This window comes from Netta rufina (assembly GCF_964035555.1).
Source record: "Netta rufina genome assembly, chromosome: 16".
NCBI classification, from domain to species: domain Eukaryota; kingdom Metazoa; phylum Chordata; class Aves; order Anseriformes; family Anatidae; genus Netta; species Netta rufina.
Genome location: NC_140140.1, coordinates 11,058,469 through 11,072,945, shown reverse-complemented (window position 1 = coordinate 11,072,945; position 14,477 = coordinate 11,058,469). Strand labels below are relative to the sequence as shown.

Sequence of the window (14,477 nt, the reverse complement as noted above, 5' to 3'; positions counted from 1 at the left end):
CCATGGGCTGCAGCAGGGCCCGAGCCCCCTGCGGGAGGGTTGGGAGGTGGTTCCCTGGTAAAAGCAGAGCTCTGAGGGGTGCCGGCACTCAGACGGCTCTTCTCGAATTCACATTCTTTAGCTTTGAGTAGAAAAAGGAGGTCCACGGTTTGGCTGCGTCACTTAACCCACATCCTTGTGCAGAGGCTTTGGTGAGTGTCTGGCAAAGCCATCGCGCTTCAGCTGGGCTCAGTTTGCTGAGGGTAACCCCGGGTCCTTCAGGTTGGTCTGAAGTACGCCCAGACCACACTGTGACATCTGTCCCTGGCTTTCCAGAAGCGTGGCAGGCACGATGCAAGCCCCTGGGCTGTAGGGCTCTGACAGAAGCCCCGCTACATGTGCACGGGGACCTGGGGGGGCTGCAGGAGAGCTCTGGGGGTGCCCCCTTTGGTCCAGGCCTGCAGCAAGGCAGCTCAGCGATGCCAGCTCCCGGCCTTCCTGGCTCTCTGCTCACAAAAGGCTGTGTTGGGGTGTACGAGGCAAGGTGGCTCAGCGTGTCCTCAGCTGCTGTCCTCTGAAAGTGGCCGGGACTCGTTCTGTGCCCTGATTATTGGGGCACGCAAGGTAGCGGGCGGCTTGCAGCTGCTGGTGGAAGGACAGCCCGTGTGCCTCTCATTGCTTTTGCCGGTGCCTGGGGGCACAGCAGCAGCTGTGGGGCTCTGAAACGGGTACAGGGACAGGAGGGGAGCGAGTTGGGCTGTCCAGGAGCTGCCGGGATGGATCTGGGTGTCTGTCTCACTCCCGTACCCCATCCCACTTCCCCCACTGCCGCTACCTTCGGCCAGAGGTGTGGGTGCTGAGGGCAGCTGGAAGGCAGACCCGTTGCATCCACTTTCATCTCTGCCTCCCCGCTGGCAACAAGCTCGGTGCCAAGGCAGCAGGGGGCTGTTGGGGAAGGTGCTGGGTCGTGTCCTCGTTGTGCCTCCCAAACATGCTGTAGGTAGGGGAGCAGGGATGGCCGGACCAGCAGCTGAAGGTGTTTGCTGTAGGGTACTGGGGGAGCAGCCCAGATTTTGGGTGCTGACACTTGCTGAAGCTGGGAGAGGGGGACCTCAGTCTGCCCCTGTTCCATCTGTGCTTTGTGGGGCTGCACAGGCTTGTTGGGAAGCCTTGAGGTTACCGGCCCCATAGTGCTCTTGGCTGAAGTCCTTGTGTGTCCCTGCTCGGCACCCCACAAAGCTTGCAGGTGCAGGATTTGGGGGATCACAAGCAGGGGGAAGGATGTGTGGACACTCCTCAGCCCTTGTGGACACTCCTTCGCACTGTTGGCAGCACCACGATGATGTGGGCTTCATTTCTCCCCACCGCTTTCCTCTGCAGTAGCCTTATCTGCACACCCTGCCAAAACGTGTCTGTACCGTTATTTATTTTCAATACATTTTTATACATAACAACAGCGCTGTCATCAGTGGCTGCAAGGAACCTGTTCAAGGAAAAGGTGCCCGAAGGTGGGGCTGGAGAAGGCTACAAGGTGAAGAAGGAGCCAGGGCTGGGCACGTCTCTCTGTGCCAGGGCAGCTCCATGTGTCCGAGATGTTAATGGAAAAGCAGAGCAGCAGTGCGTGATGGGGGCTCGCAGCAGATCCACGAGCACTATTTATTAATTCCTCCCGTTGATTTCACCACATCTGGCGTGTGTGTGGAGCCCTTCCTTCCTGGGGTGCGCATGGGGCCGTGCTGGGGAGGGGGCAGCGCTGGGCTCAGCTGGATTCCCAGGGATTAGGGAAAGAGCCAGGACACGCGGGGTGACCCTGGGGTGCCTCCACGTGCAGCTGGCAGCAGGCAGCACTTCATTTATGGCTTCCATCACCTTTCAGGACTGACCATGGTCCTACCATCCCCTGCTGCAGGGCTTGTGCTGGGATCTGGTGCGGTTCAACCTGGTGCAGCCACGGGGGGGGGTCCCGCCGCCGTGCCCCGCTCCACAGCACCGCGGGCGCTGGGCCAGGATCTGTTGAATCACGGCGCTGAGTCACCGCCTGCACCAGGCTCCATAAATAACCCCAGGCGCTGAGCTCCGCGCCCCGCACGGCGAGGAGCAGGAGGAGCCGCCGAGGGCTCCGGCAGCAGAAAGCATCTCAGCGCCGCCACTGCCCGAGGCGCAGGGGGAGTCCCACCGCCGCTCGGCGCCGTGCCCGTGGCACCGTGCCCCCGGCTATCCCCGTGCAGCCCCGCGGGAGCCTCCTGCGTGCCCCAGGGCTTCCCTACTCCTGCCCCATAATTGCACCCTGCCCCGTTGGGCTCCCTGCTCTGTGCTGGGGTCAGGCACCTCGTGCTGTCCCAGGAGGACCTCAGTCCCATCGTTTCGCACAGCCAGCCGCACAGAACCCGAACGTCCATCATTCTGAGGCAGTGGCTCTGCTGCTAGAGCAGGGAGGGAGAAGGGATGCTGCGGCGTGCCCACCAAGCTGCACCTCCTGGTATTTCAGCAGGCAAGGCATGAAAGCCTTACTCTCCCTGCCCGTTTTGTTGAAGCTTGCTGGGCAGCGGGAGGAATCTGCACAAAACTGTCCTGTCCAGCCTCGGTGCAGAAGTTGTGCCCTCTTTGCTCACTTCCTTTTGGATTTTCTTAGCACCTGTTTCTAGATCAAGGGAAGCTGCTGGAGTTACAGCAGCAGCCAAACTTCATTTTTTTTTTTTCCTTTTCTGTGACCTGTGATGCTGTTTAGGCAACTTGGAAATTTCCCCCATAGCAGCAGGATTGTGCTCACCAGAGCCCTTTTCCAGTTCTGGGGCCATTCCCCCTGCCCCAGACCCAGCTCGGCGGGGCTGCCACCCCCCTCCGGTGGCAGGGGACAGTCCGGCACCTTGGGGTGCCCCAACCCCTCCGTGCCCGACACACAGAGCAACCTCCAGACAGGTTCAGATGTCTTTTCCTGAAGAACGCAGGTGGAATGAGTGATACTTGGGACTCTGGTAGGAGGGACAGTCACAGGAGCATCCAGAAGCTTAGGTGCACATCCCGTCCTTCCCAGGTAATTATTCCCTGATGGTTAATTAACCGTCAGCAGCCAGGCTTGTTAGCGAGGTACCTCGCTGTGTCCGGCTTGTGAGCAGGGTTGTGTGGCCTCGCTCTGGGCAGGTGACTGCCAGAGGACAACAGCAGCAGCAGTAATTTTTCCTGCACACCCTTAGGAGGATGTTTCTGCTGGTCTGCTCGAGCTTGTGATCAGGCTCATCCTGCCCAAAGTGTCCCAGCAATGTGCTTCAAGTCACAAGTAAGGGGTTTTGAGAGATAAAAATACCCAGAGGAAGCGAAAGTGAACATGGGAGAAGCAAAGCATTCTGCAGGGGATTCCCTGCTTTGTTTAATTTTGTCTCTGAAAACAGCTGCAGTTTTAGCACGGTTCACCCCAGCATTTATAATTAATTTTTTTTAAGCTTAGGAATGGTGGCTAATGCAGCTCCATTTGTTCAGCTCAGCCGTTATGTCCTGAGCAGTTTCATTTCTCATCCCCTCTCACGTGATACCAATGTACACAGAAATCATAACTTAAGCTTACGGACAATTGCTTTGACCTGGGGGTGTGTATTATACCTCGCTGAAGGCAGAGGTCTTCTTGGCTCAGACCCTGCCTGAAAGTGGTGCTGTCCCTGTGTAAGCAGTAGCTGGAGCATCCCTCATTACCCCAGCGCAGTGCAGGTGTCCTTTTTTCCTCTCTGCACACCCAGCGGTGCTGCGGAGCATTCATCTGCAGCAGTGATACCCTACGAGGAGGGAAGAGCGTTCGTAAAGTTTATAGTAAGCATTTTATCACCTTCAGTAAGTCATAAAAGGTAAGGAAGCGTGGTTAAAGTACCCCACGGCCTCAGCTGCCCCCGGCCACTGCACACCCGTGTGCGTGCAGAGGGTGGCACCTCGGCGCTCACAGCGTGACCACTGACGTTTAGCATCATTAAACCAGCCAGTGTTGGCATTTTGTTCATTGCACTCGAGGCTCTTGAAGCTCGGGTGTGCTTTTCTGGCCCTGCTTCTGCCCAGCCCTAAGTGTGGTCCGGGGGGGCTGCCTCCAGCATGCCCAAAGGATGCCTCCGCGCATCGACACCCGCAGCCCCCAGGGTTTTAGGGTTTGCTCTCAGCCTCGCTGCAGGCTGCTGGGAAACCCTCATCTGAAGCCACGCGTGCCTCGAAGCGGTGTGTGAGTACCCAAGCTGGAATGGGCTTGATCACAAACACCCAGCCTCGGGACCTCGATAGTCTGGGGGGAGAAGGCTTGGCTGCAGAAGGGGTGCGTGCGTGCTCACCGACTGCAGGAGCTGCAGCGTCTAGACGGGAACTACGGAAAAGCAGGTTGTGTCACTTAAATGGGATGTCTGAACCTGTTAGTTTGAAACCTATTCGGGAGTAAAAATTATGCAAAATTAAATTAGTGTGACCTTACTTTGCATTCGGAGGCTGAATTTGCCCATCTTGTAAAGCCTAGTGCATTTATAACACTTCCCTTGGGGAAAATTACAGAGAGAAATGGAATGAGGTCTCTTCTAATTGAAAAGTGACAATGATTAGGAAGCCAAATACAAAATGTGTTGAGTATTTTTTTTCTTGTTTTGTTGTGTGTGTGTGTTTTAAGAATACCAGTAGAATTATAAATTATGTGCTTTGCAGTTTGGCTTGTTTTTCATTCCCCAAAGGCTTTTTATTAGCATAGCAGCTGAATTGCACTTGTATAATAACATATTAACTCAAAGTTTGTGTGTTGTTTTTTTTTTTTTTTTTAATGATCTTTCTTCATTAGTTTGACTGAGCTGCTTGGATAAAATCTTACCGAGCATATCCAGCTTTCCAGTGTGGTGTGTTTTATTTTTTTCCCCTCTGAAAATGAAGCCCATGCAGACAAGTTAAAACAGAGGGAGAGCTGGCAGAAACTTTGATGCCTCAAGTGGGTATGAGTCTCTTGAAACTTGAAAAGCCCCAATTGTGCGTGGAGCTTTTTTGGTTGCGTTTGATTTCTTTTCTTTATTTTCCTTTGTGTTTTTTTTTTTTTGAAAGGCCACGTTGGGCAACATGAGTGTTCTTGCCGGGGCGATTAAAGCTCTTCTCAGCATACCTGATGTGTTTATTCATAGGCTCGCATGCTGTGCTGTTCATGTGGGGCTGGGTTTGGGGGCAAAGGGTGCCCCAAACTCTTCCCTGAGCACCTCCTGGTGCAGGGATTAGAGGCTCCTGGTGGGGTTGGCTGCCTGGTGTACTCCAAATACAGCAAGGAGAGGAAATCTCCATTTCAGTGACAGCAACAACGATGTGCTTCTCGTGGTGCTGGCTGGGTGTATGCCACCAAAACGCTCAGATCCTGGCCTGTGGTGCTGGACGAGCCCAGGTGTGCTCTGCACAGAGGTTGAGGTGTTTGCTTCCCCGTGCTAAGGAAGGAAAAGGGAGACGAACGTGGCCGTTGTGACAGGGCCAGGGCCAGAAGATGGGGGCTGGTAGGGTTTGCCGTTCCGAAGTGCTTTGCCAAACCCGTTTACAGAATGTTAATTTGCAGCTTAATTGTCCTCCCCTCTCCCACAAAGCAAGATATTAAAATCAGCCGTCTATTTATAAAGCCAGCGTGGCCGCAGTAACAGACTGGATTCGCGCTGAAATGCCCCGATTCAGAGCTCGGCACGTGGTGCATCACCCAGCCTGGCCCTGCAGTGCTGGCTCTGGGGTCTTGGGGTCCCGACCTCTCCAGATGGGCACCTCGAAGGGATTACAGGAGCAGATGGGCAGGGGGACAACCCCTGCCCACCAGGAACCTTCCCATGGCTCCAGTGCCCACTGCTCCCAGCAGCTGTCGTGCAGTGCCCCAGTTAATGGGGGTTCCTCCATCCCACCCTGTGCTTCATTCTCTGCTCATCCCGTGTCTGCATGTGTGCCGGAGACTTGGCTTAGGTCTCTTGTAAATAATGTATTTATTCCATACATTTTCCTTCTCCCCACCACCTCTAAGTCCCTGCCACTGCGACCCCTGGCTCTTCCTGAGGGCCGAAACTTCACCTGTGTCGCCGAACTGCCCTGACTGAATGGCAGGATTTGGTTCACTGAACGTGCCTCTCATTCTAGGAAAGGCACTTTAATTTATAACTGCCGTCCTCTTGTTTTTCTTCAGAAATGTAACTTTTTTTTTTTTTTTTTTAACAAGAAAGGAAGCTTTCCATCACTGGCCTCGTTTATTTTTCCTTGCGCCTTCTTGCTGTGGCCAAAGCACATGTTGCAGTTAAGGCTAAATTGACTCATCCTCCGAAATTCTTTGGTTGTTGTTTTTTGTCTTTTTTTTTTTTTTTTTCCTTTTCTTTAATGGTCTTTTGCACACAGCCTGAGGCCGTTACCCAGGGAGGCAGTGCAAGTGCAGAAACCTGCCTTGCACAAACAAATCAGCAACAACAAAAAAATTGGAATCAAGGAGCTGGACCTGGGGCTTCAACTTGCAGAGATGCTCTGCAGATGCTCCAGAGGCTTGTTCCTCCTGTCAGTGGATGGCCATAAATGTGACTGTGGAACAGGACAACCTCCCCCTCCCTCCTTTCATGAGTCTTGTCACCATCCCTGGGCTGGGGACACGTGGTGGCACTGCCCCCTGCTCCAGGAGCACCTGGGCAGCCGCATGCGCAGCCCCAGCCTCGGTCCCCTCCCTTTTTGGGCTCTCAGGGGTCCTGAGCTGCAGGTGCCAGATGCGGTTCTTGCTTTCAGGGCACCACTCTGCTTTGGGAAGGTGGTGGCTGGAGCGGGTTAAACATTCGGGGACCTTTTGGGATGGTGGGAAGTGCGCCTGCCCGGCGGCAGAAATAGCTGCTGTGTAGCAGGATGGACTCCAAGGTAACTGGCAGCACTTACCACCTGGGCTGTTTTCTTGACATTTATTTGCTTTTACTGGCACTTAAATGCCACCTGCCAGGAGAAAACTTTCCATTAAACAGAAAAAAAATCTGCCTGACTCAGCAGAAGCCACCCCTGGCAGTGGGAGCAGTGCAGTGCTGCCCTTGGGGGCACCGCCAGTCTTCCTGCAAATGTATTTATAAATAAAACCCAGGGGGCAGCATCCCTGACAGCTTAAGGCACAGTTCCCAAAAGTGGGTTTTGTAGCTGTTCCTACCGAGAAACAGACTTTGAATGCCCAGAGCAGTTGAATTTGGTTTTCCCTGGCCTGGCCCTTCCTTTGCAGAGGGCACAGGGAGCGCTGGGCTCTGCAGGCACGAGGGGACTCAGGGGGGCAGCAGCTGCTCTCTGGGTGCATGGAAATAATGACCCTAGTGCTGTGTCAGTCTGGGGTACTCGGTTTTATTCAGCCTCAGTGAGGTGTGAGGAATTATTTTCTTAAATTTTAGGAGTGTTTATTTGCTTTTGCCTCTTTTTTTTTTTTTATTATTATTATTATTTTTCCTTTATGATGAAGTTAACCGGCCAGTTTGTTTGTGCGTTCTTGTTTGTTGGGAGGATTTTTGGCAGTTCTCCTGTGTGCCAGTTCATGCCGCTCACGATGCTGCAGCTCTTGTATGCGCTGGCTGCAGAACGAGGGGGAATGGGAGCACAGTCGGCACCCGGCGGTCCTGTTGGGTTCTTTTGGAAAACCACGAGGTCTGCTGGTGATGGATTGGTGCTGGGGAGGGGGCTGCTGGCACCTGCAGGCCCCCAGGGTGGTGGGGATATGTGCCTGATGCCCGTGTGTGCCAAGGAGGACTTGAGTCCTGTGCGTCCTGGAGGGAGGAGTGGTGGTGATGGGAGGAGAACAGCGAGACTTCAGCTGAGTTTCTGCTGAATTAGTTCGTTATGACCGATTACACGTGGCTTGTGGTCCACCAGGTTCGGCACCGAACCTCTGCCACTTGCACCTAGCAAACTGCAGACAGGGGAGCAGCAGCGAGGGGTTTGGGAAGTCTTGTCTGGATTGCAGTTTGGAAAAACCATGCCTTGTGGGGCACATCTAAAGATCCCTCCTAGAGACCGTTGTGTGGCACCAAAGACATGAATTAACGTGTGTTTTTTTATGAAGTAGCTGGGCTCGAAGCATGCAGAGCCCACGTATGTGTGTCTGGGAGTGCTGTGGGGGAAGGATGCAGCTGCACTGTGTCACCGACTGCTTGGCCAAATTCCTGCTTCTTGCACTCAATTAAGTGCTGCTTTTTCAGGTGGCTCACAATATGTCTCTCTCTCTCTTGCAGCGGAGTTGGAGTTTGTACAGATAATCATAATCGTGGTGGTGATGATGGTGATGGTGGTTGTGATAACCTGTCTGCTGAACCACTACAAACTCTCTGCGCGATCCTTCATCAGTCGGCACAGCCAAGGGAGGCGGAGAGATGAGAATCTGTCATCAGTAAGTCACACACTGCTCTTCTCATCCATGTCTTACTGTCTTGTTTGCCAAGTGATGTGAAACTGGGGAAATGTGAGAGCCAAAGGCATTCATCTCAGTTGCGTTTGCCCATGTGCCACTCAGCACTGTGTGAAGACGCCCTCCAGGTTGGGTCCTGGCATCGTCTTCCCGGTTATGTGGGGCCCGTGTAGGGATGCCTTTGGCTTTTTGGGGTGCTTTTTGTGATATACAGTCAGCTGTAGCCTCCACTTTTGTCCTGAGCTTTGCAATGTGGACTCTCCATTAGCAAAGTAACCACGTGAGGCTGTTCTTGGTGTGTCCTGTTCCTGAAACCACCACTTACCATCAGCTGTTGGGTGCATGTGCCTTGACATTTACAACCCCAAAGTATTGAGTCTGCTGGCAGCTCCGATTGGAGAGTCCTAAATGAGCGAATTAATCTCTTCCTGCCTCCAAGAGGATGGGGAATCCTGAAAGACCTTCTCCAGTTTTCGTCACAAGTGAAGTCGTGCTGTCACTGCTGCAATGGAGGTGTCAGAAAACGCCCGTCAGCCACGCGAGCAGAAAACCTCTCCAAGGGGATGCTCGGGAGATTCCCCGCTTAACTTGGGCTCTGTGGTTCACAGAAGCCTGAGGAGAAATGTGTTAATTGCACCTCCAACGTGCATTCAAGGGGGAGCCCCTCCAGCCTCGCGGCAGCTGCTGGCTTACGCAGAGCTGGAGGTTTCATCGGATGCAGCAGCTCAGCGACAAGAACCTACAGGGAAAAGACAGAAAATTTTCTTGGAGGGTGAGCGTGTACAATTCACTGCTGCCTGCATGGCTCTGTCTTCCCGTGCAGGGATATCTTGTACTGATGTGTTTCTTTATCGTTCACCCTGAAGGATCTTAGAGCTCTTTAAACGGTAGGGCTGCCTCAAGGTCACTGCTTCGTGCTCTCGTTTCCAGCCTCGCAGGGCGGGCGCTGCTGCCTTGTGCTGGCCTCCGCGGAGCTGCGCTCCCTTGTATCGGATCCGGGAGAATGATCAAATGCTCTGAGCTTCCTTTGATTCCCTTTTATAAAGCAGAGAGATCTAACATCAGCTTTAATATGTGCACCACTGAGGGCTGCCCAGCCAGCAGGTGCCGGCTGCCCCTGCTCCATGGGTGCTCTCGTTTTGTCCCACAGGGCACGGAGGTCCCTCACCAGGTGCTCTGTGCCAAAGCGAGGAGAACGCCCAGTCTGATGGAGAGCTGTGAAGACCCTGAGCTCAATCAAACCTTCCTTCATTTTGTCAACTGCAGAGCGTGTGTCCAAAGGCAGCGAGTGCCTCATGCTGCCTCCTGAAGCCGTGCAGCACAAGCCCCGTGCCTGGAGCAGCACAGTGTGGGCACAGGAGTTCTCGAGAGTAGCAGACTGTTTTCCCATTTACACTTTTTTTTTTAATTATTATTCTTTTATTGCTTCCAGAAAGTTTTACTTGAAAAATACCAAAATGCTTCATTTACAATTTTCAAATAAATTCCAGGACGAGGCTTTTTCAAGTTGCCTGTTTTTATTTTCTTGAAAATGAAGAAAAAAGAAGAAGGCTAAAGTGGAAAGAAGAGAAAGTCGTGTGGAAATGGAACAAAAATTCCAGGTTGAAACAAAATGTCTTGACTGTTCAGGAAAAAAATCCTCCTTTTTTTCCTCCCACTAGGCCAAAACATCCTGGCGTTTTTTGGCCCAATCCCTGCACCGAAACAGCTCCGTTATTTATTCAGCCTTCAGATGCGTGAGCAATTAAATGGCTTTTCTGCAGAGATTTACCTCTGCACAGCTGCCAGACCCCTGTGAGGACGTGGTGTCTTCTAAACCTTTCTCAGAGCTAAGGAGAGGAACATGAACATACTGGTTTTGGGGGTTGCACCCTTTATAACTGTCCCTCTTCTCCTGCCCATCTTTGCCAGCGTCATGAAGTGGCAGCCGAGCTTCCCTCGTGGCCCCAGAGCCCTCCAGGAGGGACAGAGAAGCCCCTGGGCATGAAGCAGGGAGCTCCTTGCAGTGGGATCAGCTGCAGTAAAGATCTTCAAGGTGGCTCGTTTGGGATTCAGCACAGCGTGTCTTCTTGTAGAAAACCACTCCAGCCTAAATGAGCCTTCGAGGACGGCAGGCAGCGTCTGCGCCGAGCGAGATACCCGTTTGTGCAATCCATTAAACTTGCACTGAACTGGTGTTGGGCTTTCTAAATCCCAAACTTCATTTGGCTGTCGTGACCAGACAGGCACTGGAGCTCCAAACACGCTTTTCATCTTCTAAAATATTAAAGTAGTTCATCCCATGGTCAGAGTGCTGCCAGAGCTGCACTCGTTGTCCTTTCTTCTCCTAGCTCAAAAATTACAACTGAAGGAGAAATTCATTTCCCCAAAGGTGTGGGTTTTTTTTTCTTTAATGTGGTTCCTGGTAGTGTGGAATTTTTGCATTGCTGCACCTGCTTCTCAGTCACAGCTCTATCAGTTCTACCGAAACCATCTCCTTGTAACGGGCACCTCTATTTTTCAAGAACTGAGAATCTTCAAGGAATGCAAAAATACTTTTTTCTTTTTTTCTCCCCCCAATAAGAATGGTTCTGACCCTGCACCCTCGGAGTAATGAGACCCTCCCTAAGAAAAAATGGAAAATACGTCCTCCTGAAGGCTCGGAAACTTAATCTGCACCACTCAGCTTTGTGATGGGAATTCTCTGACATTACTCAAACAAGTGGTTCTATAAAAGTCGGAGATTGATCTCTAAAAAGAAATTAAAAAGTAATTTTAGATTCTGAAGCGAGTCCTGGAATACTGGCAGAGGCTTTTAAAGCCATATTGCTCATCAAGACCTAACTTCCATTTTGTGAAATCACAGCTTTCTGGACAGGGCCGTTGCTGATGAACTCACGTCCTAAATATTCTGGAAGCAGAAGGTATGCGAGGAGAGCTGTGAAGCTGGGGACATGGCCAGAACAGGAAGGATGAAAATATTCCTGTTTGCTGCCTGTGAGATTTGCCCACCCCTAGCTACTGCTTTCTGGCAGTTCTAATCCTGATGTTGATTTCATAAAATGAGACACGAGCCTTTACTCAGAGGGGCTCCATAGCAGCGCTGGAGGCCGGGGGTTCGTGGCTGGGCAGCCTGAAGCTGCTTGGTTTGGGGGGGGCCCCCCTGTGCCCTGGTAAGAAAGGTATTTTTGTAAATGGAGAGTCTGTGGTTGGCAGCCCTGCTGTACAGGCTGGGTCCAAGAGTGGCCTTTGGAAGGGATGCTTTATCCTTAAAGGAAAAAGGGGAAAAGAAAAGGTGCCTGGCATTTTCTTTCCCCTGGTGGTGAACGTGTCTGCCAGTGCCAGAACTGGAGATTCACCTGCAAGGGATGGGAAGTGCCAGCGACTGCGGGTTGTAATTAGGAGCCTCCTGGCTTGTTTTCCTTCAGCTTTGTCTCCTGGAGCGATGTTGCTGTATATGAATATTAGCAATATTTAAATATTTTAGGTCTTACGGCAAAAGCGTAGAAGGTGAACTGTGTGTGTTCGCAGTATCAGCAGCCAATGGAAGGAGGCTTGTTTGTTTGTTTGTTTTGATTACGAATTGTAAACCAGTCCCATGGTTTGGGGGAAATTGGCTTGTGGGATTTTCATGCCTCGGGTTGTTGGCGCCAGGGTTCAGATTGCAGAATCAGGGTTGATGCCTGCAGTGTAGGGAAGCCTCTAGACCGCAGCTCCTCAGTCTTTTTAAGCAAGAACCTGGAATCCTTTGGGGGAAAAAACACCGTAGAAGCATCCTGTTGCTGTAGATGTATTGTTTTTTTTTGTAGCCAAATCAAAATTGAGCTTAACATTTGAGTATTCACTTATTCTCTTTATTTTCCCACGACTTCCTTGATTGCTTGCATCCAAATGTGGGTGTGAGTTTTGTTGTGTTTTTTTTTTTTAATCTTGCCATTAGTTCATGGAGCGTTCTCGGGTACGCTGTGAATCACCACCCCTGGCTCCCGGATCCCGCACTGCGAAACGCCGCTGCGGCGTGTTGGAAGTGGGGAGAGGAACCTGGTGGGTGGGTGCGGGTGGGAGGGGGAAGCCTCCAGCCGGGGGAGCGGGGGGTGCTGCTGCCGTTCCCATCATTCATTCTGCGAGTGCTTGACTAAACACAAATGGGGCTGAAAACGGAGGGGAATCCTGATCACAAGGGGTATTTCCAGTGGTATTTCCACTCGTACCGGAGCGGGCTGAACGCTTTGGAGCAGGTCGGGGCTGCGTGTTGCTGAGCCTGACCCTCGCCTCTCTTCTCCTTTCCCATGCAGGAGGGCAGCCTGTGGCCGTCGGAAAGCACGGTGTCGGGGAACGGGATAGCAGAGGTGAGGGCCCTGTGGGTGCCACATGCCACCAACACCGCCTGTCCCCGTGCCGCGGGGCCGAGCCTCACGGTCCTGCCGCCCTTTCTCTCTCTCTCTCTCCCCTCCAGCAGCAAATCTACACCCCGAGGCCCAGCGACCGGCTGGCGGTGCCATCGTTCCTGCAGAGGGACCGCTTCAACAGGTTCCAGCCCACCTACCCCTACCTGCAGCACGAGATCGACCTGCCCCCCACCATCTCGCTGTCGGACGGCGAGGAGCCCCCCCCGTACCAGGGACCCTGCACGCTGCAGCTGCGCGACCCCGAGCAGCAAATGGAGCTCAACAGGGAGTCGGTGCGCGCGCCCCCCAACAGAACCATCTTCGACAGTGACTTGATAGATAACTCCGTGTACGGGGGGCCGTGCCCCCCCAGCAGTAACTCTGGCATCAGCGCGACCTGCTATGGGAGCAATGGCAGGATGGAGGGACCGCCGCCGACCTACAGCGAGGTGATCGGGCACTACCCCGGGTCGACGTTTTACCAGCACCAGCAGAACAACAGCGGGATGCCCTCGCTCTTGGAGGGCAGCAGACTCCATCATTCACAAATCAATGGCCTTGAGAGCACAACCGCGTGGAACAAAGAGAAAGAGAAACAAAAAGGGCACCCCTTTTAAAAAAAAATTAAAAAAGAAAAAAAAAAGGAAATGAAAAAAAAAGAAAAAGGCAAAAAGGAAAAAAAAAGAAAGTTAAATGAAACACTCTGCACTTCTCATTAAAAGAAAAAGGAGAGAGATTGAGAGTTGAGGAAGATGAGCAAAGAAAAAAAAAAGCCCTTCCCCATCTCTCCATGTATAAATATTTACTTGTTATGTCTGGTCTGAATGCACAAGCCTACAAAGCTTGCAAAAACATTTCTTTATTGAGCTGTGTCTAGACGTTTAAAAAGGAAAAAAAAATCAACTGTAGTCCTTTTTTTTTGTTTCTAGTTGAGCTGTGTGTGAATGCTTTTTTTTTTGTTTGATTATTTCACTTAACTTTAAAGACAAAATATTTGCACAAAAAACATTTTGTTTAAAGATCTGCAATATAAATATATAAATATATATTAAAAATAAGAGAAAGTGTATGTGTAAGGAGCAGGAGTATTTTTGTATTAGAAGAGGCCTATTCAAAAAAAAAAGTTGTTTTCTGAACTAGAAGAAAAATGGCAATTTTTTGAGTGCCAACTCAAAAAGCGTGTATTACGTTGTAAAAAAAAAAAGGACAAAAAAAAAACAAAAAAACAAAAAAAAAATCAAAAGCAGGGGTTTAGAGTTATTTATATAAATGTTGAAATTTTGCACTATTTTTTAATATAAATATGTCAGTGCTTGTGTTGGTCAAAGCCTCTATCATGTCTACCATGCAACCGTTAAGGGATATTTGTCAAAGTGAAGAACAAAGTAGCTGGAAGGGGGTGGAAAAAACGCTAAGGAGGAAACGGCAGCCCCGCGAGGAGTGCAGCGAGCCAGACTGCATCACACGCAACGCCTTCATTTCCAGCGGCCCCACGGGGGGCCGGCATTCCCTACAAAGTTCCCTGCGTTCCCTACAAAGTTCCCTACGTTCCTACAAAGCAGGAGGAGTCGGTGCGCGTCCGCATGTCAGCCAAGAGGGTTTGGGGAGTGCAAAGGTAAAAAAATAAAATAAAAATCCCTGCTTCTGAGAGCCAGTAATGGCAGAAGCAGACAAAAATTACTTGATTTTTTTTTTTTTTTTTTTTTTGGACAACCTCTAACTTTTTGGAGGGGGGTGGTGGGGATGAGAATAAACTTCTG

General features: G+C 51.4%; 1 protein-coding gene across 2 annotated transcripts in view; it reads left to right on the top strand.

Moving 5' to 3' along the window:
• Nucleotides 1–13,531, top strand: part of PMEPA1 (prostate transmembrane protein, androgen induced 1) — a gene marked incomplete at its 5' end in the record, with an annotated part of 37,583 nt that extends 24,052 nt beyond the window's left edge. Inside the window, 3 exons of one of the 2 annotated variants that reach the window (XM_084296426.1) lie at nucleotides 8,178–8,332; nucleotides 12,625–12,678; nucleotides 12,786–13,531. In XM_084296426.1, the coding sequence (XP_084152552.1) occupies nucleotides 8,178–8,332; nucleotides 12,625–12,678; nucleotides 12,786–13,334 (758 nt within the window). In that variant the 3' untranslated portion in view covers nucleotides 13,335–13,531. The remainder of the gene's footprint in view (nucleotides 1–8,177; nucleotides 8,333–12,624; nucleotides 12,679–12,785) is intronic. The other variant, XM_084296427.1, reaches the window with a different exon arrangement.
• Between the last annotated feature and the right edge of the window lie 946 nt (nucleotides 13,532–14,477).